The sequence below is a fragment of the Lacerta agilis genome, chromosome 2, assembly GCF_009819535.1.
Source record: "Lacerta agilis isolate rLacAgi1 chromosome 2, rLacAgi1.pri, whole genome shotgun sequence".
Classification (NCBI taxonomy): domain Eukaryota; kingdom Metazoa; phylum Chordata; class Lepidosauria; order Squamata; family Lacertidae; genus Lacerta; species Lacerta agilis.
In genome coordinates, this window is record NC_046313.1 from 115,181,919 (window position 1) to 115,209,735 (window position 27,817).

The window sequence follows — 27,817 nt, forward strand, 5'->3', positions numbered from 1 at the left end:
GGAGAAGATGAAGCCCTCCTGGGTGCCCTGGGTCTGGATACCCCCAGTGGCGCTCCTGGACTTCTTCACCCTCCGCCTGGCATGGCACCTGCTGAGGCTGCCCTGGTGGAGCCCCCTGGTGGCGTCCTGGGCCGCCGCCCTGGCACGGTGCCTGCTGCTGACCCTCTCGGCTTGTGCCGCCACCTGCTACGGGGGTCCCGGGGGCCTGGGGACCCTCCAAGACACCCTCCTGCCTGCAGCGCTCCTCCTCAGCTTCCTGGTCCCCTGCTACGCAACCTTGCAATGCCTGTTTCTGTCTGAAGGGGTCGCCCTAGAGCTGGCGCACAGCTGGGCCCGGCCAGATGTGTTTGCCCTCAGCTATGTTGTTGTGGGGGCATCGGCCCTGTTGTGGCACCACCTGGCCCCCCGCAGGAAGGGGGAGGTGGAGAAGAAACCTTCTGCGTCCTTTTGGCGCCTTGTCGCCACCATGAGGCCAGATGCCCTGAGGTTCGTGGCCATTGCTGTGCTGCTGGTGGTCTCATCCTTGGGTAAGTGAGTCTCTTTCTCTGTATAATTAATAATAATAATAATAATAATAATAAATTTTATTTATACCCCGCCCTTCCCAGCCGAAAACCGGGCTCAGGGCGGCTAACACTAATTAAAATCACAGCAAAAACATAAAAACAATCAATTTAAAATACAGATTAAAATACAAATTCAAAAATTCAAAATTAAAACTGCAGTCTCATTTTCAAATAGCCCACCAATAAAAAAATAAAGCATAACTATCAAACAGAAACCAACCCAAAGGCCAGGTGGAACAGCTCCGTCTTGCAGGCCCTGCGGAAAGATGCCAAATCCCGCAGGGCCCTGGTCTCTTGTGATAGACTGTTCCACCAAGTCGGGGCCAATACTGAGAAAGCCCTGGCCCTAGTTCTTTGTTGCTCGGGACCTCTGTATGAGTGATTGTGGGTGGGTGGGGGTCCCAAACCTATCCCCTGGCTTCGTTCTAGCCCTCTTCCCAGCTCTACCTCCAGTGCAGAGTTTTACTTGTAATAATAATAATAATAATAATAATTATAAATATTTATACCTCGCCCATCTGAACAGGTCTCCCCAGCCACTCTGGGCATCTCCCAACAGAATATAATTAATAATAAAAAGCGATAAAACATCAAACTTTGGAAACTTCACTAAACAGGGCTGCCTTCAGATGTTTTCTAAAAGTAAGATTACCCTTCCGGGTCCACCTCTCTCTGCATCCTGAGGATGTCCGTGCAGTGAGACGAGTGGTTTGCCTGCGGGAAGCCACAAAGGAACCTGACATCCTCTTTGCATTCATCCAGCCTTTTTCTTTGGGAAAGTTGTGTATGCTCCTGATCCTGACTTGTAATCTGGTGAACCGGGTTCGCGTCTCCACTCCTCCACATGCAGCTGCTGGGTGACCTTGGGCTAGTCACACTTCTCTGAAGTCTCTCAGCCCCACTCACCTCACAGAGTGTTTGTTGTGGGGGGAGGAAGGGAAAGGAGAATGAATGTTAGCCGCTTTGAGACTCCTTCGGGTAGTGAAAAGCGGGATATCAAATCCAAACTCCTCTTTTTCTTCTTCTTCTTCTCCCAGCATCTTGTAGCAATGAGTCCCACAGGTGAATTGTAGTCTAAATCATGTGTGGAGGAAGGCTGGTAGGTGTTAGTCTGACCTGCTGCCGGCTGTTTTCAATTTATTGGTTGTTTTCACCCAACACCATCTACTCAGATGCAACACATGCAGGTGCAATTTCCTTGCAGCTTCAGGACTAGATTAATTTTGGTGCATAATAAGAGCGGCTGCAGCAGAGACATTGGTGGGCTGGGCGAGTAGTAGGCCCAGGGGTGGCAACTTGAATGAAATATTGTGGGGGCCGAGGTAAGCCCCTCCCCACATAATCGATCACATGACACAGTGCACACACCCCGATTGAATGGCAATGCCCACCAGCTTTTTCTGAAATATTTTATTGTGGGGGAACCGAAGCCCCCACGGCCAGGGGCGTAGCAAGCCTCTGCGCTGCTGGGGGCCTGCTTTGCCTCCCCCTTTCCCCCTCCCAGCGGCTTTTTTTCTGCGCGAGGGGCAGGCCAGCGAGGAGGGGGTGTCATGCCAGGGACAAGCATGATGCCCCCTCCTCGCTGGCCCGCCCCTCGCGCTGAAAAATAGCCGCTGGAAGGGGGGAAAGGCGACATGCCCCTGTTCGGGGCCCGCCGGCCAAAGTGTCACCCCCCTCCCCTGGAACTTGGGGCGGCCCGCCCCCAGCCCCCCTTGCTACACCCCTGCCCACGGCCCCTAGGTGTCAGCTCCTATGAGCAGGCCGGATTATACAGAGGGCTCCAGGTTGGCGAAGACTGTGCTGTAGCCTAAGAAAGCAGGCTACAGCACAATCTCAAGCCTGCTACACCCCACTTCTCACCCCGAAACAAAAGCCTCCAGCTCCTGTTACCCCCACCTTCACCCCACTCCTACCATTCTGTCCCTGGGTTGCCGGAGTCCTGAGGGTCTCTCCCCCCCCCCTTGTGTGCTGTAGGGGAGATGGCGATCCCGTACTACACGGGTCATGTGACCGACTGGATCACCGGTGAGGCCGACCCCTCTGCCTTCGAGAGAGCTCTCTGGGTGATGTCCGCCCTCACTATTGGCAGGTATGGAGCAGGTGGAGAAGTTTTAGGGAGGTTTTGGGGTGGGAGCATAGCTGTCAACTTTCAGATTTGAAAAGAAGGGATCAGCAGCCTCACCTATGACAGTCACATGACAGTGGTGGGCGGAGCCAGAAGCAAAAGTGGGCGGAGCAGCTAGAACGCGGCAAAATATTATATATTTTAATGCCGATGGGAAAAGATGCCGAGGCTCCACTCATGGGCTTACCTGCGCCATCTCCTCGCTGCGGATCCTGGCTCCTGTGCCTGGTTGCTGCTGCTTGATCTCCTCAGGACCCTGCCCCGGTAACTCCGTGGGCCTGCCCTCCCGCCTCTATTTCACCGCCTCCGCCCAGACGAGGGGCCGGCTCTGCCAGGCAGGAACACCCATGGGCCCGGCCAGCACGCCGCACCGCGCCCCACGGGGGGGGGGCGGGCAGCACGTTGCTCGGCAGGCCTGCAAGGCGCACGGCCGGACTCTGAGGGGAGCGAAACAAGCTGTTGAGTGGGGGGCACATTTCTCGAGGCGCTGCCCCAAAGCACCCCATCCACTTTCTCACACAACCCAGGAATATACAGGTTTTTGAGCCATCCGGGACAGGAGCGGGAAACGCGTTTAAAAACGGGGGAATCCCGGCCAATACAGGATACTTGACAGCTATTGGTGGGAGTAAGTAGGGCGTTGGAAGGCAGAGGCCCACCCTCCCTTTCTAATCTCTCCCCCCCCCCTCTTTCTCTCTCAGCGCTCTGGCTGAGTTCCTGTGCGACTATCTCTACAACACCACCATGAACCACTTCCACACTCGCTTCCAGAGCAACGTCTTCAGAGCCGTCCTGCGACAGGAAGTCGGCTTCTTCCACGCTAACAAGACAGGTAAAAAAACATGTCAGACTCTGCGCTGAATGGGACTTGTCTTTAAGTTTAAAAGGTAAAGGGACCCCTGACCGTTAGGTCCAGTCACGGACGACTCTGGGGTTGCGATGCTCTTCTCACTTTATTGGCCTAGGGAACCGGCGTACAGCTTCCAGGTCATGTGGCCAGCATGACAAAGCCGCTTCTGGCGAACCAGAGAAGCGCACGGAAACACCGTTTACCTTCCCGCCGGAGCAGTACCTATTTATCTACTTGCACTTTTGACATGCTTTCGAACTGCTAGGTTGGCAGGAGCAAGGACTGAGCAACGGGAGCTCACCCCGTCACAGGGATTCGAACCACCGACCTTCTGATCAGCAAGCCCTAGGCTCTGTGGTTTAGCCCACAGCGCCACCCCCGTCCCATCTTTAAGTTTTGGTACTCCTTTATTTTCCGTGCGACTATTGGGACCTTTTACAGGTGAAACTCGAAAAATTAGAATATCATGGAAAGGTTCATTTCTTTCAGTAATTCAACTTAAAAGGTGAAACTACCCGGTAAAAATGAGATAGACTCATGACATGCAAAGCGAAATATGTCAAGCCTTTATTTGTTGTAATTGTGATGATTATGGCGTACAGCTGATGAGAACCCCAAAATTAACAATCTCAACTTTGGGGTTTTCATCAGCTGTGCGCCATAATCATCACAATTATAACAAGCAAAGGCTTGACATATCTCGCTTTGCATGTCATGAGTCTATCTCATATATTAAAAACAAAATAAAATTCTTTCCAGTAGCACCTTAGAGACCAACCAAGTTTGTTCTTGGTATGAGCTTTCGTGTGCATGCACACTACCTCAGATACCAAGTGTGCATGCACACTAGCTTATACCAAGAACAAACTTAGTTGGTCTCTAAGGTGCTACTGGAAAGAATATTTTATTTTATTTTGTTTTGACTATGGCAGACCAACACGGCTACCCACCTGTAACTCATATATTAAACTCCAGTAGCTAATGAAAACAATTGCTTACATAAATGGACTTTCCCACGATATTCTAATTTTTTGAGTTTCACCTGTATTTTCAGATCACTACCTTGTGCTAATTCGTATTGTTCCCCCCCCCCAAAAAAAGCCATTTCTAAAGCTCTTCTGGAGTTTTAAATTACTTGTTTATTGCCTTTATATGCCGCCTTTTCCTCTGAGGAGCTCGAAGGTGGCACACGTTGTTCTTTCCCGTTTAATCCCCCACAACTGCCCTGCGAGGTAGGCTGAGCTGCGACAGACCCAAAGTCACCCAGTGAGCTTCCAGGCCCAGTGGGGACTTGAACCCCGGTCCCTTGTATTTTACAGCTGTGTCCACACCGTTGCCTTAAAATGCAGTTAGGTCGTCCTTTTTCTCAATTTGGATTGAAGCTGGGGGGTTTTAGGGGTGGGGTGGGGAACCCATCAAAATGTAGCATTTCCAAAGAAACAAAAAGATACTTATTTGGTGGCCCAAATCACGTGTACTGTACTCTGCTTTCCAAACCAGCAGCACTCACTGCTACATAGTTCCATCCATATTTCAGACATTGTGATACATTGATATACAGTATTGCAATGTTTGTTGTTGTTCAGTCGTTCAGTCGTGTCCGACTCTTCGTGACCCCATGGACCAGAGCACGCCAGGCACGCCTATCCTCCACTGCCTCTCGCAGTTTGGCCAAACTCATGTTAGTAGCTTCGAGAACACTGTCCAACCATCTCATCCTCTGTCGTCCCCTTCTCCTTGTGCCCTCCATCTTTCCCAACATCAGGGTCTTTTCCAGGTAGTCTTCTCTTCTCATGAGGTGGCCAAAGTACTGGAGCCTCAACTTCAGGATCTGTCCTTCCAGTGAGCACTCAGGGCTGATTTCTTTGAGAATGGATAGGTTTGATCTTCTTGCAGTCCATGGGACTCTCAAGAGTCTCCTCCAGCACCATAATTCAAAAGCATCAATTCTTCGGCGATCAGCCTTCTTTATGGTCCAGCTCTCACTTCCATACATCACTACTGGGAAAACCATAGCTTTAACTATACGGACCTTTGTCGGCAAGGTGATGTCTTTGCTTTTTAAGATGCTGCCTAGGTTTGTCATTGCTTTTCTCCTAAGAAGCAGGCGTCTTCTAATTTCGTGACTGCTGTCACCATCTGCAGTGATCATGGAACCCAAGAAAGTGAAATCTCTCACTGCCTCCATTTCTTCCCCTTCTATTTGCCAGGAGGTGATGGGACCAGTGGCCATGATCTTGGTTTTTTTGATGTTGAGCTTCAGACCATATTTTGCGCTCTCCTCTTTCATCCTCTTTTTTTGCGATGTTTAGCTGGTGATATATCACGACGTTGAAATCTGCATATTGCCCAACTCCTAGAGCACAGTGGAAGTAGAGTTAAATGGGCTTATGTGAGACTTATGTGAAAGGTGATTTGCAAATTGTAACAAATAATTTTTTTAAATTAAAAAAACCCCACTTCCTCTGAAATGTGACAAGTCAATTCCTCTGCATTTTGGAGGATTCCTGCGCTCTCTGTCCCCCCAATCCTGCCCTGACGGCAGTGCTGGGCTCAAGGATCTAACCCCCCTACAGGGGGAAAAATTAATTTTTAAGGGGGGCAATTTGAGACTGTTTAAACCAAGTTAAAGGCCTTTTAGGCTTCCTCCATGTGAATAGGAGTTCACTTTTTGAATAATAAGAATTACCGTATTTTTCGCTCCATAGGGCGCACCTCGTTTTTAGAGGAGGAAACAAGGAAAAAATTTTTTTCTGGTTTTCCTCTTCTAAAAGCCCTGTTTGTTTGAGGATCAGCTAAAAGTTTTGCAGCTTTTTTTGCAAAGGGAAAAGCCCTGGTTTTAAGAGGATCAGCTAAAAATTTTGCAGCTTTTTTTGCAAAGGGGGAAAAGGAAAGAGGAAAAGCCCCATTTTTATGGGGTTCAACTCACATTTCTGTAGCTTCTAAAGCAAAGGGAGCTTTTTCTACAGTTTCCAGACAGATAATCTAATCAGCCAGTCACATGTCGCTGGGGAAACAAACAACCTCCCTCTGCAGCACATTCAACAATGGGGGGCGGGGCTGAAAGGGAGCCGGGGACTCTTATCTCTCTCCCGATCTCTTGCTGATCAGCTGCTGAGCAGGGTCCTTTCAACACCCCCTTTTCTCTTTGTAAAATAAAAAGCATGATCCTCTTTTGGCCCCTGGGCAATTCAGCTCCAGGGACCACCATTTGCTCCATAATACGCACAGATATTTCCCCTTAATTTTTAGGAGGAAAAAAGTGCGTCTTATGGAGCGAAAAATACGGTATATGTCACAGGGGGGTGGGCATCAGGATTTTAGAGATGCTTAGGTTGGGAACCACTGATCTAACCCGACACAGCCAGTCATTAATCCAGTGTTTTTCAACCTTTTTTGGGCAAAGGCACACTTGTTTCATGAAAAAAATCACGAGGCACACCACCATTAGAAAATGTTAAAAAATTTAACTCTGTGCCTATATTGACTATATATAAAGTAATTCTCTTGAATAGGAATCAAATAAACAAATTTTTCCCACGGCACACCAGGGAACAGTGGTTGAAAAACACTGCATTAATCCAACACTGATCCTCATTGATTTCCATGCTCATCCAAACAACGCATGTTTTCCTCAAAAGCTAAAAAGCAGGAGTGTATTTCAGCTGCTCTGGTTTGTCTGGAAAGTTTTCACATTCCTGGAAAAGCATCGGGGACAGATATTAGGAATAATTCCCCCCCCCCCACAGACCTGGTTTTCCTTGCATATATTATACAGCTGTTGGGTCCTCTTTGCTTGTCTTGAACCTTGCCCAAATATTCCCTCTGCTGTCCCACCGTCCTTGACCTCCTTCCCTCCGCCCTCCTTCCTTACAGGGGACATCACTTCCCGAGTGACAACTGACACGGACACCATGAGCGAAGCCCTCAGCAGCGACCTCAGCCTGCTGATGTGGTACCTGATGCGAGGGGTCTTCCTCTATGCGATGATGCTGTGGCTGTCGGTGCCCTTGACCCTCTTTGTCACGGTGGCCTTGCCCTTCATCCTGCTGGTGCCAAAGCTCTCTGGGAAATTTCACCAGGTACCCAAATAATGAGAAGTGCCACGGAGGGTACTGCTGTGAGTCATTCGAACTCGGTACCCCGTCACTCTCGGCGAGGGCCCTCTCTGGCTTGTTGTTCCCCCATAACTGGTATTCAGTGGTAGTGGGAAGATAGAAAATTCCCCCTCAAATAATCCTGGGAACTGTAGTTTTCGTTGAGGTTGCTGGGAATTGTAGTTTTGTGGGTGAAAGCTGTACTTCTTTGGGAGAAGTTGTGCGCCTTTATATGTGATTTCGGTGTGGCTCTTCCCTTAGACTGCCCCTAAAAAAAACCAGCAGGGGCGTAGCAAGGGGGGCGGAGGGGTGGGGGGCCTTTTTTAATTTTAATTTTATTTTATTTTATTTTTAGGCTATTTTCGGCAATGCCGGGGTGGAGCCGCAGGGGCGGCCAGCGAGGAGGGGTGTCACCCCCCCTTGCTGGCCGCCCCTACGGCTCCGCCCCGGCAGCGCTGAAAATAGCCCCCCTTTCCAGCGGCGGAGCTTGGCATGGAGGCAAGGGGCGGGCCAGCGAGGTGGGGTGCCACCCCCTCCTCGCTGGCCCGCCCCTCTCCCTGCCCCGACTTGCGCTCCACCAAGGGAGCCCGGACGGCAGATTCGGGAGTCTTTGCAGCCCGCAGAGACTCCCGAAGCCGCCGCCCAGCACCCCCGGGGTGGGGCGCCGCGTGCGTCATGACGCACGCACGCACGCACACACTGCGATGCCCTACCCCCAGGGGTGCCTCTTGGCTTCCCGCGCCCGGCAGCCAAGGGGCTAAGAATGCCCCTGAGAGAGAGATTCTGCCAGCTAAGATCAACTGAAGTAAACCTGACCTCTGCTAAAGGGGGGTTGCTATGCTCCAATTTGCCTGCTTCTTCCCGCTACTGAAACTCGTCAGTTTTAGGGGAAATGGCCATCTCTTAACCCGCCTTTCCTTCCTTCCCAGAACCTGGCGCTGCAGGTCCAGGAGTCCCTAGCCAAGGCCAACGAAGTGGCCACAGAGACCTTCCAGGCCATCTCCACCGTCCGCAGCTTTGCCAACGAGGATGGCGCCGCTCGGCGCTACGACGAGAAGCTGCAGGAGACCTATAAGCTGAACAAGTGGGAGGCCGTGGCCTACGCGGCCTCCATGTGGACTAGCGACGTAAGGGGCCCCAACTGCTCTTTTTTTGGTGGGGCGGGGGATGGAGCTGGAGGCAGGAATTGGGCCGCAGGGCTCTTGGGGGTTTCCAAAACAATTGGAAAGCTTAACCTTTGGGAAGACTGAGACAGAGGGAAGGATGTGGGGCCTCCCAGCTCAGTGACAGCGTCTGCTTCGTATGTGGAAGGTGGTGGGTTCGATCCCTGGCACTTCCAGGGAAAGCAGGAAATGCTCCCCCCTCCAAAACTCCAGAGAGCCACTGCTAGTCAGTGTAGATCGGGGTGGTCCAACCTGTAGCCCGTGGGCCGCATGGCCTTTTTTGGCAGCAACCACAACAAAAACATATCTTGAAGCCTTTAAAAAATAAGTTTTGTGTCATGCATCATTAACAAAAATGCATGCACCTGTTTGTGTATTAAATTGGTTTAATAATTAAATCTGTTAATTGTTTGTTTAATTATATATATTAATTGTGTGTGTTAAATGTATTGCAAACACTTTCATTTACGACATAGAAATGTAAGTCACCTTGTGGCCTGTGTGGGTTTTGTACTCTTGCTTTGACCGCCCTGGTGTCAATAACACTTGGCTAGACGGAAAGACCATTGTAAACAGTTAAAATCGTTAGTAGGATTGGAATATCACTTGTAGTTTAAGGGTGAATTCTGGATACAGTGGAGATGTAAAAGATTTGGACTGTCATAAAAGATGCAGAAGGAAATGATTAATAACAGGATTCACAAAGGGGAGGATAGAAGTCCTTGGAATCTTGTTTTTGATGATCAATATATTTATAACAAAATAAAAATTCCTTTCCAGTAGCACCTTAGAGACCAACTGAGTTTGTTCTTGGTATGAGCTTTCGTGTGCATGCACACTTCTTCAGATACACTGAAACAGAAGTCACCAGATCCTTAAATATAGTGAGGGAGTGGGGAGGGGGTATTACTCAGAGGGTGGTGGGAATGGGTGATCAGCTGATAGGTGTGTAATACCCCTCCCCACTCCCTCACTATATTTAAGGATCTGGTTGCTTCTGTTTCAGTGTATCTGAAGAAGTGTGCATGCACACGAAAGCTCATACCAGGAACAAACTCAGTTGGTCTCTAAGGTGCTACTGGAAAGAAATTTTTATTTTGTTTTGACTATGGCAGACCAACACGGCTACCCACCTGTAACTCAATATATTTATGTAAACTTTTAATTTGAAAAGCCAAATAATTTTTTATAAATACACACACTTAGGTAGATGGACAAAGGATCTGATTCTGTATAAGACAGCTGACCTTGTTTCAGTTTAAACAACTTTTTAGAACCATGAGGTCCGGCATATTATTTTGCCTTTAAGGGAAGACAATGCGGCCAAGTGGCAGGCATTTGCATGCAGTAGGTGAATCTCACATCACCTCTAGGTAGGGCTGGACGAGACCCCTGCCTGAAACCCTGGGGAGTCGCTGCCGGTCAGTGTGTAGGCCATACTGAGCTGGATAGGCGACCGGTTTGACTCTGGATTGCTCAGCTCCAAGCATCCCTCAAACCCCGTTTTCCCCTTCCAGCTCTCCGGCCTGGCTCTGAAGGTGGGGATTCTCTACTATGGAGGGCGTCTGGTCACTTTGGGAAGCGTCAGCAGCGGGGAACTCGTTACGTTTGTCCTCTACGAAATGGAGTTTTCCACAGCAGTGAGGGTAAGTTTTTATTTTGGGGGCTGAGATCCCTGGCAATATTTCTAGCTAGTTCTGAGAATCCTCTCCCGCCAGAGACCCTGGAGAGCTGCTGCCGATCAGTGCAGGCAATACTGAATTTGAGGAACCAATGACCGGCTCCTGGCTCCTCCAATGCTTCTTCCGTCAGATATTTTCCCCTTCCCCTCTTTGCAGGTCCTCCTCTCCGTTTCTCCACGTGTACAAAAAGCTGTGGGCTCCTCCGAGAAGCTTTTTGAGTACATCGACCGGACACCCCAGATTAGCTCTCCGGGGACGCTAACACCCCAGGATCTTCAGGGGCACGTTTTGATGCGAGACGTCTCGTTCTCCTACCCCAACGGGAAGGCCCTCCTGTGCTGAAGGTACTTGGGGGGGGGGGGAGGGAATGTGTGGGAATGTTTAGGAGTGTGGATGAGTATATATTATTTTATATATATCTTCCCAGCTTGTGTGAGCAAGCTCCAAACTTAGCAGAGTTCCATTCCCTTCTGAAACACAGCGGAAAACGGTTGCATAGGCTTGCTAAAGCCTCTATAAGAAATATATATTCCTGGTATATTCCCCTTCTTCCCTCTTAAAATCAAGACACAATACAGTACTGATTATAAGATATAAAAGAGTTTACTTACAGTCATCCATGAGTTACAGTAGAGGCTCAAAGAGGCAGATAAGCTTAGATAAATATATTTACATGTGGTGAAGCTGATTCCATAGGGGAACAGGCTTCACCTCTGCTTTTCTCAGCTGCAAGCTGAGAGAGAGCATCCTGCTTGTTCAAAAGACAAGGCAAAAAGGAGAGAGTTCCCTGGGATCTTGTTCTCAGGTGAGACCACACCTACTTCTGGTTCCTGTAACTCAGTCCAGGTAAACAGGAAGTTAAGCCTGGAGGACTGAGTTACCTTCATGTCCACTCTAGCAATGTTGTGTTGGGCTGCTCTGTGTTTACATCCCACAGAATGATGAGGCTGGGACTGAGGGTGGGGGTAGACAGAGCCTCAGGAAAGGGGCACAAAGAGAACTTTGGGCAGGCCAGCTGAGACTCTTAGAAAGGGAACCTGAATTGAATAAAAACTGGGTAGCTCAGTCAGTAGAGCACAAGACTCTCAATCTCAAGGTCATGGGTTCAAGTCCTGAATCAGGCAAAATATTTCTGCATTGCAGGGGGTTGGACTATTGGGACCCCCCAAACTGACATTGATAATGCGCAGTATGTTTGTCACCCACCCCCCAACACCGCCACCGCTTGGCATACCTGCAACAGAGTCCCGGCCCAGGGAGGCACTTCTCTGCTTGGCACAAATGTTCTGGATCCTTTAGAACTTCTCTAGAACTTCTACAGAAATTTCAAAAGCTTCTGTCCATAAGCTAGATCCATAACCTGTTGGGGCTTTTGGTTTTAACTGGAAAAGCCTCCAAACCAGTTAGCACTTGGAGTGGTGTCCAGCTGTGCTTCCTGCTGCGGTTCCTGCTTCTCCAGTGCTTTTGCAGAGTGTTCAAACTTCAAACTTCTTCTTGCGCAACGGTATGTGTGCCTTTCTTGCCAGCAATTAAACTCCCACACCGTCCAGGTTGTTTCAAGTCAAGCAAGCTTTATTTACAGGCATATAAATCGCGGGGCTTCTCTCCCGGGCTTACAGAAGACATGTTGCCCCGGTCAAAACCGAAAGTAGGACTGACCAGGAAATAAACAGTGTGTCACATAAATCACATAGGCTTCGCATACAGCAGATATCCCGGATGTTCTATAATTTCTATAATTTAATTGGCTCTATAATTTCTTATAACTTAAATGGTCAAGCAACATCAATAGTATTATTAAAAAGGTCCACCAGAGGCTGTATTTCCTGCGTCAACTAAGGAAATTTAATTGTCCCAGGAAGTGTTGATCCAATTCTACAGAGGCATCATTGAAACTGTTCTCTGTAATTCTATAACAGTTTGGTACGGTACAGCCTCCAAGAGAGACAAGAAAAGGCTCCAACGAGCTGTAAGAATTGCAGAAAGGGTAATTGGTGTTAGCTTGCCTTCAATAGAGACAATTTATGCTACCCGGGTTAGGAAGAGAGCAGAGAGAATTGTAGCAGATCCTTTACATCCCGGTCATCATCTGCTTGATTTACTTCCATCTGGATGTCGCTACAGGACTTCATATACAAAATCGGCCAGGCACAAGAATAGTTTTTTTCCCTTGTGCCATTAAATTGTTAAAGTCGTAGTTGTATAGCTGAAGGGGAGGTAAAATATGGGTGGGATTTCTTTGCTTCTTTGCATTGTGAGAGGAACAGTGTCTGTATGTTACATTGCAATGTAGCCGAAACAAATTCCAAGTATGTTGGAAAATGTACTTGGCCAATAATAAATTATTCCTATTCCTATTCCTATGTTGTGACACATCTTCCCTGTGGGAGGGGCGAAATGTTGAGCTTTTTTAACCCTGAAAGCTCCAAACCTCACACTTTCCTGCCCACAGGGAGTGTCCCTAGAACTGCGCCCTGGCACGGTGACGGCCCTGGTGGGCCCTTCGGGGTCAGGCAAGAGCACCCTTGTGGCTCTGCTGGAGCGGTTCTACGAGCCCCAGAGAGGGCAGGTGACCCTGGATGGCAGAGAGCTGAGCAAATACGACCACCGTTTCCTGCATGAAAAGGTAAGGGGGGATCTCACCCCAGAACAGATAGCGACGGTTCCTTCCCTGTATTTCAGCAGGTCAGGGGTGGTATGGGTGTCTTCTCCCCTAATTTTTAGTTGCTTTCTCCAAAGCACATTCTCCATATCCTTTGAGCTCCTTTGCAATCTGCATCATCTTATGCAACACAGGGAAACGCCTGTTGAGAGCGGAGGGCAATTTGCAGCCTTGGTTTTGCTCCATCGGCCTCTGAGCCTCCTCCTTCTGCAACTGGAGTCATTTTAGAACCACTTTTGAGTTCCATAATAATACTATTATAATATAATTTATTATTTGTACCCCGCCCATCTGGTTGGGTTTCCCCAGCCACTCTAGGCGGCTTCCAACAAATATTAAATACATTAGTCCATGCGAAGGATGGACTAATTCTGTCATAGTTTAGTCCTGCTGATGCTCAGTCCGTTCCGAGTTGTGCATATTTTTTAAATAAGATTTACTTAGTTTAAGTAAATAGAGAGTATGAGAAGAAAATATGAGTAACAAATGGGAACTATAACTGTACGTTATGTTAAATAAAACAAAACACGAAATACAAAGAGGATAATTGGAAGTTTGAGAATGAGTGATTTCAAGTGCTGACGGTTGGTAGGCATGGTATGTGAGAATAAATGTGTGCATGTAAATTTTTGTTTGAAGTTATGTATGTAATGTATGTATGTAATTATGTTTTGAATATGCTTGAATATGTAGTTAATATGTGATGAGTAGGTTTTATTTGTTATGATTTTAAACCAATAAAGAGATTTTTTTAAAAAAAATTAAGAGTGCACAAAAAGTCTTCGTTGTACGCATTTTGCACACCACTTTTAATGCATACATAAGATGCATGCTTCTCAAGGCATTCCATCTTTGAAACCCACATTTAGTACACATCTCTTACGGAAAGAATATTTTGTGCAGATAAACCTGTCACAAATGCTTGAGAAGTGCATCGTCCCCAATTTTATCCCTAGTTCTGAAGCTTTCCCCCCTATGAATTCTGTAACCTTGTGATCTAGATTCTTATTGGATAATAGATTATATAGTTTGAAAATTCTTCAGTGTTTTTTTCCCCCTTTTAAAAGTGTGTGATCCAACCAGGATTCGCATTCCAATCAGCAAGCAAGTTAGGCTTGTTGGATCAGCAAGGTGCAAGCCAATGAATTCCTCTTCCTCCCTAGTCTACACATGCACAGTGGGTTTCTCCTTGGCAATAACCTGGAATAAAGAAAAGTCTTTCAGATTCTCTAACGAACTCTTCTGCCCTCCCTGCAGGTGGCGCTGGTGAGCCAAAGCCCGGTGCTCTTTGCTCGGTCTCTGCACAGGAACATTGCTTACGGATTGGGGGAGAAGAGCCGGGAGGAAGTGGAAGGGGTGGCCAGGCGAGTGGGAGCACATCGATTCATTGCCAGGATGAGCTGCGCTTATGACACAGGTAGGGACCCCCTCCCCAGGACCCTCCTAGTTCTCCAAATCCCCGTCTAACCCTGGTAAGGAATCCATGGGAGGGGTTTGTGGCTCAGGGGCAGAGCAGATTCTCTGCGTCCAGAAGGGTTCTGGGTTCAATCTGTGGCATCTCCACCTTAACCAAAAGGATTCAGTTACAGGTGGGTAGCCGTGTTGGTCTGCCATAGTCGAAACAAAATAGGAAATTCTTTCCAGTAGCACCTTAGAGACCAATGAGTTTGTTCTTGGTATGAGCTTTCGTGTGCATGCACACTTCTTCAGATACACTGAAACAGAAGTCACCAGATCCTTAAATATAGTGAGGGAGTGGGGAGGGGTATTACTCAGAAGGGTGGTGGGAATGGGTGATCAGCTGATAGGTGTGGAAAACCTGTTGACTCTTAAAAGGGAAAGGCAAGGGGTGAGATGGCTAAAGATAGCTTTGTTATGTATAATGAGATAAGAATCCAATGTCTTTGTTCAGACCAGGTTTCGCCATGGTTTTAAGTTGGTGATTAGTTGCAATTCAGCCACTTCTCTTTCCAGTCTATTTCTGAAATTTCTTTGTATTAAGACAGCTACTTTGAGATCTTTTATAGAATGTCCTGGGAGATTGAAGTGGTCTCCTACTGGTTTCTCTGTCTTGTGATTCCTGATATCAGATTTATGTCCATTTATCCTTTGGCGTAGGGTTTGGCCTGTTTGTCCAATATAGAGAGCTGAAGGGCACTGTTGGCATTTGATTGCATCACAATGCTGGAAGATGAGCAATTAAATAGTCCTGAGATGGTATGTTTGATGTTGTTGGGACATCAAAAGGATTCAGTTGTAGTAACCAGTTCTGGAAAGACCTTTCCCTATTGGACAGGTGTTGCAAGTGAGGAGGTTTAACTTGGCTTGCAACATAGGCTGATGCATCTGCATGAGAACAAGGTAGATAGAAGGAACCTCCAACGTCCTAGACCGTCCTGTCCTGCTTGCACTGACCTGTGCCAGTGTCCTTCAGCATTAGGGTTGCTGACCTCACCTCCTGCTTCCACTTGAGAGCAGGCATGTTTGGCTCTCTCTCCTCTTGAGATGCAATCTGACTTGTGCATCTCCACCTAGGGTTGCCATATGTCCTATTTCCAGGACATGTCCTCTTTTTTAAAAAATGAGACGTGATCCATAGTTAAAGGTAAAGGGACCCCCTGACCATTAAGTCCAGTAGTGTCTGACTCTGGGGGCTGTGGCGCTCATCTCGCTCTACAGGCCGAAGGAGCCGGCGTACAGCTTCCAGGTCATGTGGCCAGCATGACTAAGCCGCTTCTGGCGAACCAGAGCAGCACACGGAAACGCCGTTTACCTTCCCTCCAGAGTGGTACCTATTTATCTACTTTGATGTGCTTTCGAACTGCTGGGTTGGCAGGAGCAGGGACCAAACAATGGGAGCTCACCCCGTCACGGGGATTCGAACCGCCAACCTTTTGATCAGCAAGCCCTAGGCTCTGTGGTTTAGACCACAGCGCCGCCCGCGTCCCTGTAGTTAAAAGTAGAAGTTGGCAAATGTGTCCTCTTTTTTTTTTTTTTTTTTTTTGCTCTTCAAAATATGGCAGCCCTGCTAGGATATTGGTTGCCAAAAGGGAAGGGAATGTATTGGGGGGTCTGAGCAGTGGGTAGATTTCTTGTTGGACCTAGTTTTAAGTTGGACCTAGAAAGTCTTAGAGAACACAGAAAGCTGTCTGATAGTGATTCAGACTATTGGTCTATCTAGCTTAGTAATGTCTACACAGGCTGGCAGCAGCACTCTAGGGTTTCAGGCTGGAGACAGTCCTAGTTTTGATGGAAGCAAAGGAATTCCTGCCATTTCTGTTCCTCCCTGCAGATGCTGGAGAACGGGGGGCCAGATCTCCGGCGGCCAAAGGCAGGGGGTCGCCATTGCCCGGGCTCTGATCCGAGACCCCCGAGTGCTGATCTTGGACGATGCCACAAGTGCCCTCGACATGGAGAGCCAGCAGCAGGTAAGATGGGCCCGTTGGAGGGGTAGAAAGCCCAGAGGCGTTGGGTGCCTCTACTGTGATATTCTAGAAAAAGGGTCCGATACCTACAGAAATAGATGGTCACTGCAGCAATTCCCCCTGTGGCTTTCATGCCTGGGAGCCATGGGATAGACAGATGTTCCCTCTTCACCCCTTCACAGCCAGTGTGTTGTAGTGCTTAAGAGCGGTAGACTCATAATCTGGTGAACGGGGTTCGCGTCTCCGCTCCTCCACATGCAGCTGCTGGGTGACCTTGGGCTAGTCACACTTCTTGAAGTCTCTCAGCCCCACTCACCTCACAGAGTGTTTGTTGTGGGGGAGGAAGGGAAAGGAGAATGTTAGCCGCTTTGAGACTCCTCTCGGGTAGTGATAAAGCGAGACTATCAATCCAAACTCCTCCTCTTCTTCTTCTTCTTCTTCTTTTGTGGGAAGATTTTGCAGGGCTGGGGTGCCCATATGCTTAACACCCATGCTGGGAGGGGGGAGGAATAAAAAAATCTTTCCCACGCCTCTTTCATGTTGGGATGATGATGATGATCAGGATGACCAAAATTTTAATAAGGAATGGGGAAAATTTATAACTTATCTTAAAAGCCATGTAAACAGTAGGATTGGAATAGCACTTGTACGGTAGTTTAATGGTGAATTTTGGACACAATGGAGAGGTAAAAGATTTGGATTCTCATGCAGGAGGAAATGATTAACAACAGGACCTACAAAAGGGTGGAGGGGACTCCAAGAGATTCCTTGGAATCTTGTTTTTATGTTGTGAGTTGCGACTGTAAAATGTTAATTTGAAAAACCAAATAAATAAATTTTATAAAAAAAGAAAGAAAGAAAGAAAGAAAGAAAGAAAAGAAAACGCTGCTTTTCCTGATGAATGATTCATTTAAGGCACAGGAATTGGATTCAAGTTTTAGAGATGTGAAGTTATTAAAGTAAATTAGAATTGGAAGCAAAGGAGAGTAAACGGGGAAGTCCCCCGAGTAGATTCGAAACAAGATTTTTAATTAATGAAAGAAATGTTGGTGTTCCGGTGTAGGTTTGTATTTTTGTTATTTTTGCTTTGTTTGTTGTATTTGTTGTTGTTGTAGTATCTGTTTTATTGTATTTGCATTTGTTTTTGTGGAAAACCAATAAAATCTTTGTAAAAAAAAAAAAAATTACTGACATAAGGCACAGGAGCCCTCCAAAAACAACTCAGGAGGCAACTGGGGTAAGGGGAAGAAGTTGGCTACCTCCCGGCACACAAACTCCTTTTTTCTTTACTCTGTAGGTGGAGAAGGAGATCTACGAAGGGGAGGCTCGCCACAGGCGCTCTGTCTTGCTCATCTCCCACCGCCTGCGCAGCGTGGAGCGTGCCGACCGCATCCTGGTCATGGAAGATGGGGAGATCCAGGAAGAAGGGACCCACCTGGAGCTAATGGAGAAGAAGGGGCGTCTACTGGCAGTTGGTGCAGAGGCAGCAGAATGGAGTTGAGGGCAACAACGATGGCTTTGTTGACGTGGGACCACGAGCATCTATAGTGGGCTCAGAACTGACGGAGGATCCCTGGTCTAGACCTCTGTGGTCACTGCCCATCACTGCCCCCTTTTTGGCAGGAGGGATGGGGAAATGCCTGGCATGTGCCCAATCCACCAGCCTGCAGCTTGTCACCTCAGCCAAGGCAAAAGATCTGAGGAGACATCACCTTGCTAGGACCAAAGGTTCTCTGCTTTGCTGCAGAAGGTCCCGGGTTCAGTCCTCTTGTGAATAGGTAAAAACACTCCCTTGTCTGAAACCATGGAGACCTGCTGCTGCCCGCCAGTGTAAACAGTACTGAGATTGATGGGCCCAATGCTCTGACTCCCATATGAGGCAGCTTCCTCAGCTCCTAATCTCTCCGTGAGAATAGTAATCATTATTTCAAGGCATCTCCTATATCTGAGAGGGTTTAACCCATGGGTAGGAAAACTAAATCCGGCCCTCAGACGGTCCACAGATCAGCGTGTTTTTACATGAGTAGAATGTGCCCTTTATTTAAAGCATCTCTGGTTTATTAGTGGGGCCTGCCTGGTGTTTTTAAATGAGTAGAATGTGTGCTTTTATTTAAAATGCATCTCTGGGTTATTTGTGGGGCATAGGAACGTGTTTATTATTTTTTTCATAATATAATCCCGGCCCCCCACAAAGTCTGAGGGACAGTGGACTGGCCCCCTGCTGAAAAAGTTTGCCGACTCCTGGTTTAACCCCACAAAATTCCAGCTTTTTTGAAATGCATATCTTTACACATCTTGTCCGTATGTTTTGGGCTACTCTTATGATCGATTATGTGGGGGCGAGGCTTACCTGGCTCCCCCAACCCCAAATATTTTATTCGAGTTGGCACCCCTAGCGGAGGCGTTACACATTTGTTAATCGCTATCTTTTCATAAAAGATTGGCATGACTGGGGTTTCGAAACAGGTGCTCGGGAATCGCCATTTATCAAGGACGTGTCAACTCATACCGGACAGAGGCCATGATCCCATAATCCTCTCTGCCTCCCTTATGTCAACCCAGAGGTGGCCTACACCTGTTGTCTGCAGGAGGTGTCCTTGCTTGGACCATCTTCTCACCCCACATTTCTCCTCACTATCAGGGCCCGTCCCAATAGATTTTGCTGCCAGAGGTCCCTTGAAGTCACCTTGGGCAGTCAGTTGAGGCCTAACTGTAGCCCTCAGTATGTTTGTACGCCATACTGTAAAAAAAAAAAAAAAAAAAAAGTGAGCCGGTTTAATCGCTTCGGTTCTTGTGAGCAGCTTTGGAAGGTTGTGAGTCTGAAAAAGCAGAGGGTCAGGAGTGTGGAGAACTCCATTTCAGGCCTGAGGGGCCGCATTTCCTCATGGGAGCCTTCTGGGGGCCGCCTGACAGATTTCGTGAAGCAACAGAAGCGGCGCTTTCCTTTGTATGGTGCAGGCTATATTTCAGTCATACAGTACAAAGGTTTTCTACAAAACTCGCAGACCGGTACATCTCCCCTGTATTCAGGCATTGGTCGCATCCGTGCCGTCCATTTAAAACACTTGTGTGCCACATAAACAGGCCCCGCTTCTCCTAGGGTGTCAGGGTTAAGGGTGTCGAGACCTGGGTCCGAATCCCTGCCGGCCCTGACACTCAGTGGGTGAACTTAGGCCTGGCCCCGGCGCTCTGCCTAGCTACCTCGCAGGGTTGTTAGGATAAAATGAGGAGGGAGAACCATGAATGCCCACCATGAGCTCACTGGAGCAAAAGGTGGAATGTCACTGTGATAAATTAAATTAGTAGGAACCGTAGTTTAAGAGAGGAGATGCCTTCATAGAGGGACATAGATCAGCTTTTGGGGGGGGGGAATAGGGTGCCTTGGGCACCCTGCTGCCTGGCCCACCAGCCCATGAGGCAGTTGCCTCCCCCTACTTAACGGTGGCGCTGTGGTCTAAACCACTGAGCCTAGGGCTTGCCGATCAGAAGGTCGGCAGTTCGAATCCCCGCGACTGGGTGAGCTCCTGTTGCTCGGTCCCTGCTGCTGCCCACCTAGCAGGCCCGTCTCATCCATAGGGGCTACTGGCGCACCACGCCAGGGCGCCGGCCCCCCTAGGGGCACCCCCGTGAACCCGTCGGCATACCGGGCGCCCCCCTCCCAACCCGGCCCCGCCCCCACTGGCGGGCAGGCGCTTGCGCCCAGCGACACAGCCGCTGCCCTGCTGCCCATGCCGCTCCCGGGCGGGCTGCGAGCCGGCCACCCTCGCCTCCCGTCCCCGCGCCTCATCACTCCAGCGCCACGCCCCTCACCCCCCCTCCCAAGGGGCAGCAAGCGCGGGAGGGAGGCGTCCCAGAGGTGGAGAGGCAGCACGCCGGTGTGTGCCGGAGGGATCGCCGCGCCACGGCGGCTGATCTCCCTAAGACAGCCCTGCCAACCTAGCAGTTCGAAAGCACGTCAAAGCAGAGCCGTCTTAAGGGGATCTGCCGCCCTGGCGCGGCTATCCCTCCGGCGCCCCTGCCATTGCCGCCTCTCCGCCGCCTCCCTCCCGCGCTTGCCGCCCCTTGGGAGGGGGTGGTGCGAGCGGGGGATGAGGGGCGTGGCGCTGGAGCGGCGCGGGGCTCTGCGCGCCCTTCCAGCGCTTTCCGGGACGGGAGGCGAGGGCAGCCAGCTCGCGCTCCCGCGCGCATCTGGATGGCGCGGCGCAGCCGGGCGGCGCGGCAGGGCAGCTTGTGCCCCATCGGGTGGGCGGCCGGCTCGCGCTCCCGCGCGCAGCGGGCAGCTCGTGCTCCTGCGCGCAGCCGGCCGCCCACCCGATGGGGCACAAGCTGCCCAGCCGCGCCGCCCGGGAGTCAGAGGGCGCTGCCGGCAGGCGCTGCCAGCGGGGCTGGAGGACGGAGGCGCCCTCTAGGCTATTGCGCGCCTGGCGTGCCGCCGCCACCAGCCCCAATGGATGAGACGGCTCTGCGTCAAAGTGCAAGTAAATAGGTACCGCTCCAGAGGGAAGGTAAACGGCGTTTCCGTGCGCTGCTCTGGTTCGCCAGAAGCGGTTTAGTCATGCTGGCCACATGACCCGGAAGCTGTCTGTGAACAAACGCCGGCAACCCTTGAGTCGTCCGCAATTGGACCTAATTGGACCTTTACCTTTACTTACGGCAGAGCTGGCCACGGGTATCAAATTCCATTCTTTATTTATGCCATAACATGGAGATGGAGAGCTCTATGGGGGCTTCCTAAGGGGCTGTGCTCTGAGATGTTATTTTTCCCCCTCAAACAGGACTAGGCAGATGCTTAAAATGTTGAGGTTTTTGTTTCGTTTTCCTGGGGTGGGGGAACCATGTTGCTTTTTGGTGTGTTTCTTATGTGTGTGACCAGAGAAATGTGCTTTGCCTTAGATGTGTGTAAATGAAATACACTTTTTAATGTGGGTTTTTCTCTTTCCGCTGTTTTTCACTGTAAAGAAAGGATCTCATTCCCCCAGGACAATGAAGACACGTTTCTATACGGCTGGTGTATATCGTATAACTATGATAACCCTGTTTTTCTCTTCTCTCCCATCCCTGCCCAGCCAACTTTCACCACCCTGGTACCTATCAGGCCATCAGTTTCCAGTCTTCAGGGCACCAGGGTGGTGAAGGTTATTCCACTGCAACAGGTAATGGGAAGATGGGAAGGTGGTAGCAGATGGGTGACAGTTGAATCCCCCCAACGGGTGACCTCGGGGCTGTTGCTGCCTTTCTGCCTAACCTACCTCAGAGGGCAGTGGGGTTAAGCACACCTGTTGCTACAGAAAGGCAAGAATTTGTGCACATGTAATTTGTGCCCTGGGGTCATCTAGTCCAACCCCCTGCAATGCAGGAATCTCAGCTAAAGCATCAGGACAGGTGGCCAGCCAACCTCTGCTTAAAAACCTCCAGGATAGCAGAGTCCACAACCTCCCAGGGAGGAACGTTCCCCTGTCAGACAGCTCTTACTGTCAGAAAGTTTTCCCAATGTTGAGTCAGAGTCTCAATTCTGGTACGTGAAGCCTTGGTTCGGATCCTACCTCCAGAGCAGGAGAGAAGAAGAAGAAGAGAAGAAGAAGAGGAAGAAGAAGAAGAGGAAGAAGAAGAAGAAGAAGAAGAAGGAAAGAAGAAGAGGAAGAAGAAGAAGAGGAGGAAGAAGAAGAGTTTGGATTTGATATCCCGCTTTTCACTACCCGAAGGTGTCTCAAAGCAGCTCACATTCTCCTTCCCTTCCTCCCCCACAACAAACACTCTGTGAGGTGAGTGGGGCTGAGAGACTTCAAAGAAGTGTGGCCAACAGGGAAAGATGAAGGGACTGTGAAAGAAGAAGAGTTGGATTTGATATCCCACTTTTCACTACCCGAAGGAGTCTCCAAAGCAGCTCACATTCTCCTTTCCCTTCCTCCCCACAACAAACACTCTGTGAGGTGAGTGGGCCTGAGAGATTTCAAAGAAGTTGTGACTAGCCCAAGGTCACCCAGCAGCTGCATGTGGAGGAGTGGAGACACGAACCCGGTTCCCCAGATTACGAGTCTACCGCTCTTAACCACTACACCACACTGGCTCGCTCCCTCTTCCATGTGACAGCCCTTCAGTTATTTGAAGATGGCTATCTCCTCTCATTGCCCTCTTTTCCAGTAGAAAGAGCCAGTTTACTTCCGGATGGAGCAAAGGTGAACATCGGCAGGAACGGAAAACTACAGAGCATGAAAAATCATTAGAGCTCGGTTAGGGAAGCTGTGGCCTTCCAGATGTTGCTGAACTCCCAACCCCCAGCAGAAGCCAGCAGGGCCAATGGTCAGAGCTGGAGTCCAGCAGGTCTAGAAGGGTCACCGTGTTATGTGGTGTCTCTGTGCATAAATATTTCCTGCCCGTTCATTACCAAGCTCCAGACTTGCAGCATGACATCACCAGGGGGAAACCCCAAGGATATATTTAACTTCCAGCTCAGCCAGTGTTTGGCTTGTCCTCCTCTCCAAGGTCAGAGAATTTCCCGTCCTGCCTCAAGAGCAAAACAGCAGAAAGGAATCCACTTTGTGCAGCTGTTCCCAGGACTGGAGAGTTGGCAGGAAGGTTTTTTTTGTTTGTTTTTTGCACTGCAATCAAAGGCACAGAAGCCCTGCTTGGAGAACCAAGTTGGCGAGCCCTTTCCTAGGAAAGCGGTTTCTTGCAAACAGCGGGTGCTTTCAGGGCAGGGCTGGGGAGGAGGCCTCATTCTGCAGGGCCTCATTCTGCAGAAACAGCAGGAAGGGCCGCTGTTGAAATCGGAAATAATGCAAAAGTCCGAGCTGATAAACTTAGCGGTGTCCCGCCGAACCAAGGGCTGAAGAAAGGCATGGGACGCGCATCGGTTGCTGGGTAGATTCGGTCACGCAAGGTTGGCATTCCCCCTGCTGGCCGCCGCAGCGCGTGTAGCCAGCGCCACCAAGCGGTTGAAAGGAGCAGCGCACCGGTTGCTCCCTTTTGAAACCGATTTGTAGCTGCTATTTTGTTCTTGGGTCTAAGCTTTTGTGTGCATGCACACTTTTTCAGTTGCTATTGAGTGTTTCACGAATTCTGTGCTCCCTTTTTCTTTTGTTTCCCAGCAAGCGAGACCTTCCATCTTTGCAGGCTGCAACCCTCAGCATAATAAAGGCTAGGGAGTTCTTATTAGGATCAGATTGAAAAGATGCTCTTCATTTCTACTGTGATTGAAAACTGCGTGCTGGAGATTTTTTTTTTTTTTAATAGAATGGAGTTGCGGCTGTTGAAATAATGTCTGTTCCCAACCCAGCGACGGGTGCTGTGCCCTATTCAGGGCGGACCCCTCTTGCAGGGCCCTGCGAGACCCCGAGTCAGCAAATGCACAGCCCTATTTAGGTTTGATGAGGCCCTAAGCTACTGAACCCCTTCATGGATCACTGCCTTGTCGTGGCGAAGGGGCTTGAATTACTCCAGGCAAGCTATGGACAGGTCAAGATGGACAGGTCATAGCGGAGAGTTTGGACCAACGTGATCCACCTGGAGAAGGAACTGGCAAGCCGCTCCAGTATCCCTGCCAAGAAAACTCCATGGACAAAGACAACAGGCATATAAAAGATATGGACGCTGGAAGATGAGCCCCTCAGGTCGGAAGGCGTCCAACTTGCTACTGGGGAAGAGCGGAGGACAAGTACAAGTAATCCAGAGCCTGATGAAGCGGCTGGGCCAAAGCCGAAAAGGACGGCTCAGTTGCGGATATGCCTGGAAGCGAAAGGAAAGTCCAAATGCTGTAAAGAAAAGTATTGCATATGAACCTGGAATGTAAGAACCATGAACCTTGGTAAGCTGGATGTGGTAAAAAATGAGATGGCAAGAATAAACATTGACATCCTAGGCAATCAGTGAACTAAAATGGACAGGAATGGGCGAATTCAGTTCGGATGACTATCATATCTACTACTGTGGGCAGGAATCCCGTAAAAGAAATGGAGTGGCCCTCATAGTCAACAAAAGAGTGGCGAAAGCTGTACTGGGATTGCAACTTCAAAAATGATAGAATGATCTCGATACCGAATCCAAGGCAGTCCTTTTAACATCACAGTAATCCAAGTTTATGCACCAACTACCAGTGCTGAAGAAACCGAAATTGATCATTCTATGAAGACTTACAACACCTTATAGAAATGACACCAAAGAAGGATGTTCTTCTCATTATAGGGATTGGAATGCTAAAGTAGGAAGTCAAGAGATAAAAGGAACAACTGGCAAGTTTGGCCTTGGAGATCAGAAATGAAGCAGGGGCAAAGGCTAATAGAGTTCTGTCAAGAGTAACAAGCCTGGTCATCACAAACACTCTTTTCCAACAACACAAGAGACGACTCTACACATGGACATCACCAGATGGGCAACATCGAAATCAGATTGATTATATTCTCTGCAGCCAAAGATGGAGAAGCTCTATACCACTCAACAAAAACAAGACCTGGAGCTGACTGTGGCTCAGATCATCAGCTTCTTATAGCAAAATTCCAGCTTAAACTGAGAAAGTAGGAAAAACCACTGGGCCAGTAAGATTCAATCTAAATCAATTCCTTATGAAGACACAGTTGAAGTGAAGAACAGGTTCAAGGATTTAGATTTGGTGGATAGAGTACCTGAAGAACTGTGGATGGAGGCTCGTAACATTATACAGGAAGACAGCAACGAAAACCATCCCAATGAAAAAGAAATGCCAAGAAAGCAAAGTGGCTGACCAATTGAGGCCTTACAAAATAGCGGGGGAGAGAAGACAAGCAAAATGCGAAGGAGATCGTGAAAGATACAGGGAAACTTGAATGCAGATTTCCAAAGAATAGCAAGGAGAGACAAGAGGGCCTTTCTAAACGAGCAATGCAAAGAAATAGAGGGAAAACAACAGAATGGGAAAAACCAGAGATTTATTCAAGAAAATTGGAGATATGAAAGGAACATTTCGTACAAAGATTACCACAATTAAGGACAAAAGTGGAAAGGACCTAACAGAAGCAGAAGACATCAAGAAGAGGTGGCAAGAATACACAGAGGAATTATACCAGAAAGATATGGAGGTCTCATACACCCCAGGAAATGTGGTTGCTGACCTTGAGCCAGACATCCTGGAGAGTGAGGTCAAATGGGCCTTAGAAAGTCTTGCTAACAACAAGGCCAGTGGAAGTGATGATATTCCAGCTGAACTATTTAAAATTTTAAAAGAGGATGCTGTTAAGGTGCTGCACTCAATTATGCCAGCAAGTTTGGAAAACTCAGCAGTGGCCAGAGGATTGGAGAAGATCAGTCTACATCCCAATCCCAAAGAAGGGCAGTGCCAAAGAATGCTCCAACTACCGCACAATTGCACTCATTTCACACGCTAGCAAGGTTATGCTTAAAATTCTACAAGGCAGGCTTAAGCAGTATGTGGACCGAGAACTCCCAGAAGTGCAAGCTGGATTTCGAAGGGGCAGAGGAACCAGAGACCAAATTGCAAACATGCGCTGGATTATGGAGAAAGCCAGAGAGTTCCAAAAACATCTACTTCTGCTTCATTGATTATGCAAAAGCATTTGACTGTGTCGACCACAGCAAACTATGGCAAGTTCTTAAAGAAATGGGAGTGCCGGATCACCTCATTTGCCTCCTGAGAAATCTCTATGTGGGACAAGAAGCTACAGTTAGAACTGGATATGGAACAACTGATTGGTTCAAAATTGGGAAAGGAGTACGACAAGGCTGTATATTGTCTCCCTGCTTATTTAACTTATATGCAGAATACATCATGCGAAAGGCTGGACTGGATGAATCCCCAACCGGAATTAAGATTGCCGGAAAAAATATCAACAACCTCAGATATGCTGATGATACTACCTTGATGGCAGAAAGTGAGGAAGAATTGAAGAACCTTTTAATGAGGGTGAAAGAAGAGAGCGCAAAATATGGTCTGAAGCTCAACATCAAAAAAACTAAGATCATGGCCACTGGTCCCATCACCTCCTGGCAAATAGAAGGGGAAGAAATGGAGGCAGTGAGAGATTTCACTTTCTTGGGTTCCATGATCACTGCAGATGGTGACAGCAGTCACGAAATCAGAAGACGCCTGCTTCTTGGGAGAAAAGCAATGACAAACCTAGACAGCATCTTAAAAAGCAAAGACATCACCTTGCCGACAAAAGTCCGTATAGTTAAAGCTATGGTTTTCCCAGTAGTACGGAAGTGAGAGCTGGACCATAAAGAAGGCTGATCGCCGTAGAATTGATGCTTTTGAATTATGGTGCTGGAGGAGACTCTTGAGAGTCCCGTGGACTGCAAGAGATCAAACCTATCCATTCTCAAAGAAATCAGCCCTGAGTGCTCACTAGAAGGACAGATCCTGAAGTTGAGGCTCCAGTACTTTGGCCACCATCATGAGAAGAGAAGAATCCCTAGAAAAGACCCTGATGTTGGGAAAGATGGAGGGCACAAGGAGAAGGTGGACGACAGAGGATGAGATGGTTGGACAGTGTTCTTGAAGCTACTAACATGAGTTTGGCCAAACTGCGAGAGGCAGTGAAGGATAGGCGTGCCTGGCGTGCTCTGGTCCATGGGGTCACGAAGAGTCGGACACGACTGAACGACTGAACAACAACAACAACAACAACAAGCTACTGAAGGTAATGGGGCCCTTTATATGTCCCGCTGTCCTTTGTCAACAACAGATTGTCGCTGTTTTTTTGTGTTGAAGATATGCTATATGGTAATTTATGGATCTAATAGGTATCTAAGGCCATTTGCACATAACAAATAGGAGCCTACACAACACAAAAAACACTGTTGCTGTATGTAGGTTTATTGATTTGTTGTTATGAATATATGAGTATACAGTAAATCCTGGGAAAGAATTTACTGCAGAAGCCCAAAATTGTCCATGGGCGAAACAGGGGACAAACGCCGGCACCCTGTCTAATTTTTGTGCGCCACATCTTCATATTCCATCTGATTGGAGTCGGACTTGCCTTCATCTATTAACATCTGTGCGTATCATCTGACTGGACCTATTTTCATCACTATCTACAGGAGCCTGGCGAAAGACATTTAATACTGAAATTGTCCTGTTGTACCAACTTGAATGAGTTTTCTGTTTGTGGCTTCTTTGTTTGACTTCTTGCATTGCTCTCTTTTTGATTGGACTACCAATATAGAATTCAATACGTGGAATGGTTTGGTAGATTTGTGTGCGCCGTTTTTGTGCTGCTTATTATTGTATACTGATTTGCAAGGGGTTTGGGCTGG

At 48.5% G+C, this 27,817-nt stretch overlaps 1 protein-coding gene across 1 annotated transcript; it reads left to right on the top strand.

The window, feature by feature from the left end:
* On the top strand, positions 1–18,518 carry TAP1 (transporter 1, ATP binding cassette subfamily B member). The gene is given in 13 exon segments (XM_033142491.1): positions 1–527; positions 2,541–2,655; positions 3,393–3,523; positions 7,418–7,623; positions 8,568–8,765; positions 10,319–10,447; positions 10,640–10,802; positions 10,805–10,827; positions 12,936–13,109; positions 14,403–14,568; positions 16,443–16,573; positions 17,868–18,023; positions 18,025–18,518. Coding segments are annotated over 13 exon segments (2,436 nt in total). The 5' UTR covers positions 1–7; the 3' UTR covers positions 18,349–18,518.
* The last annotated feature ends 9,299 nt before the right edge of the window (positions 18,519–27,817 follow it).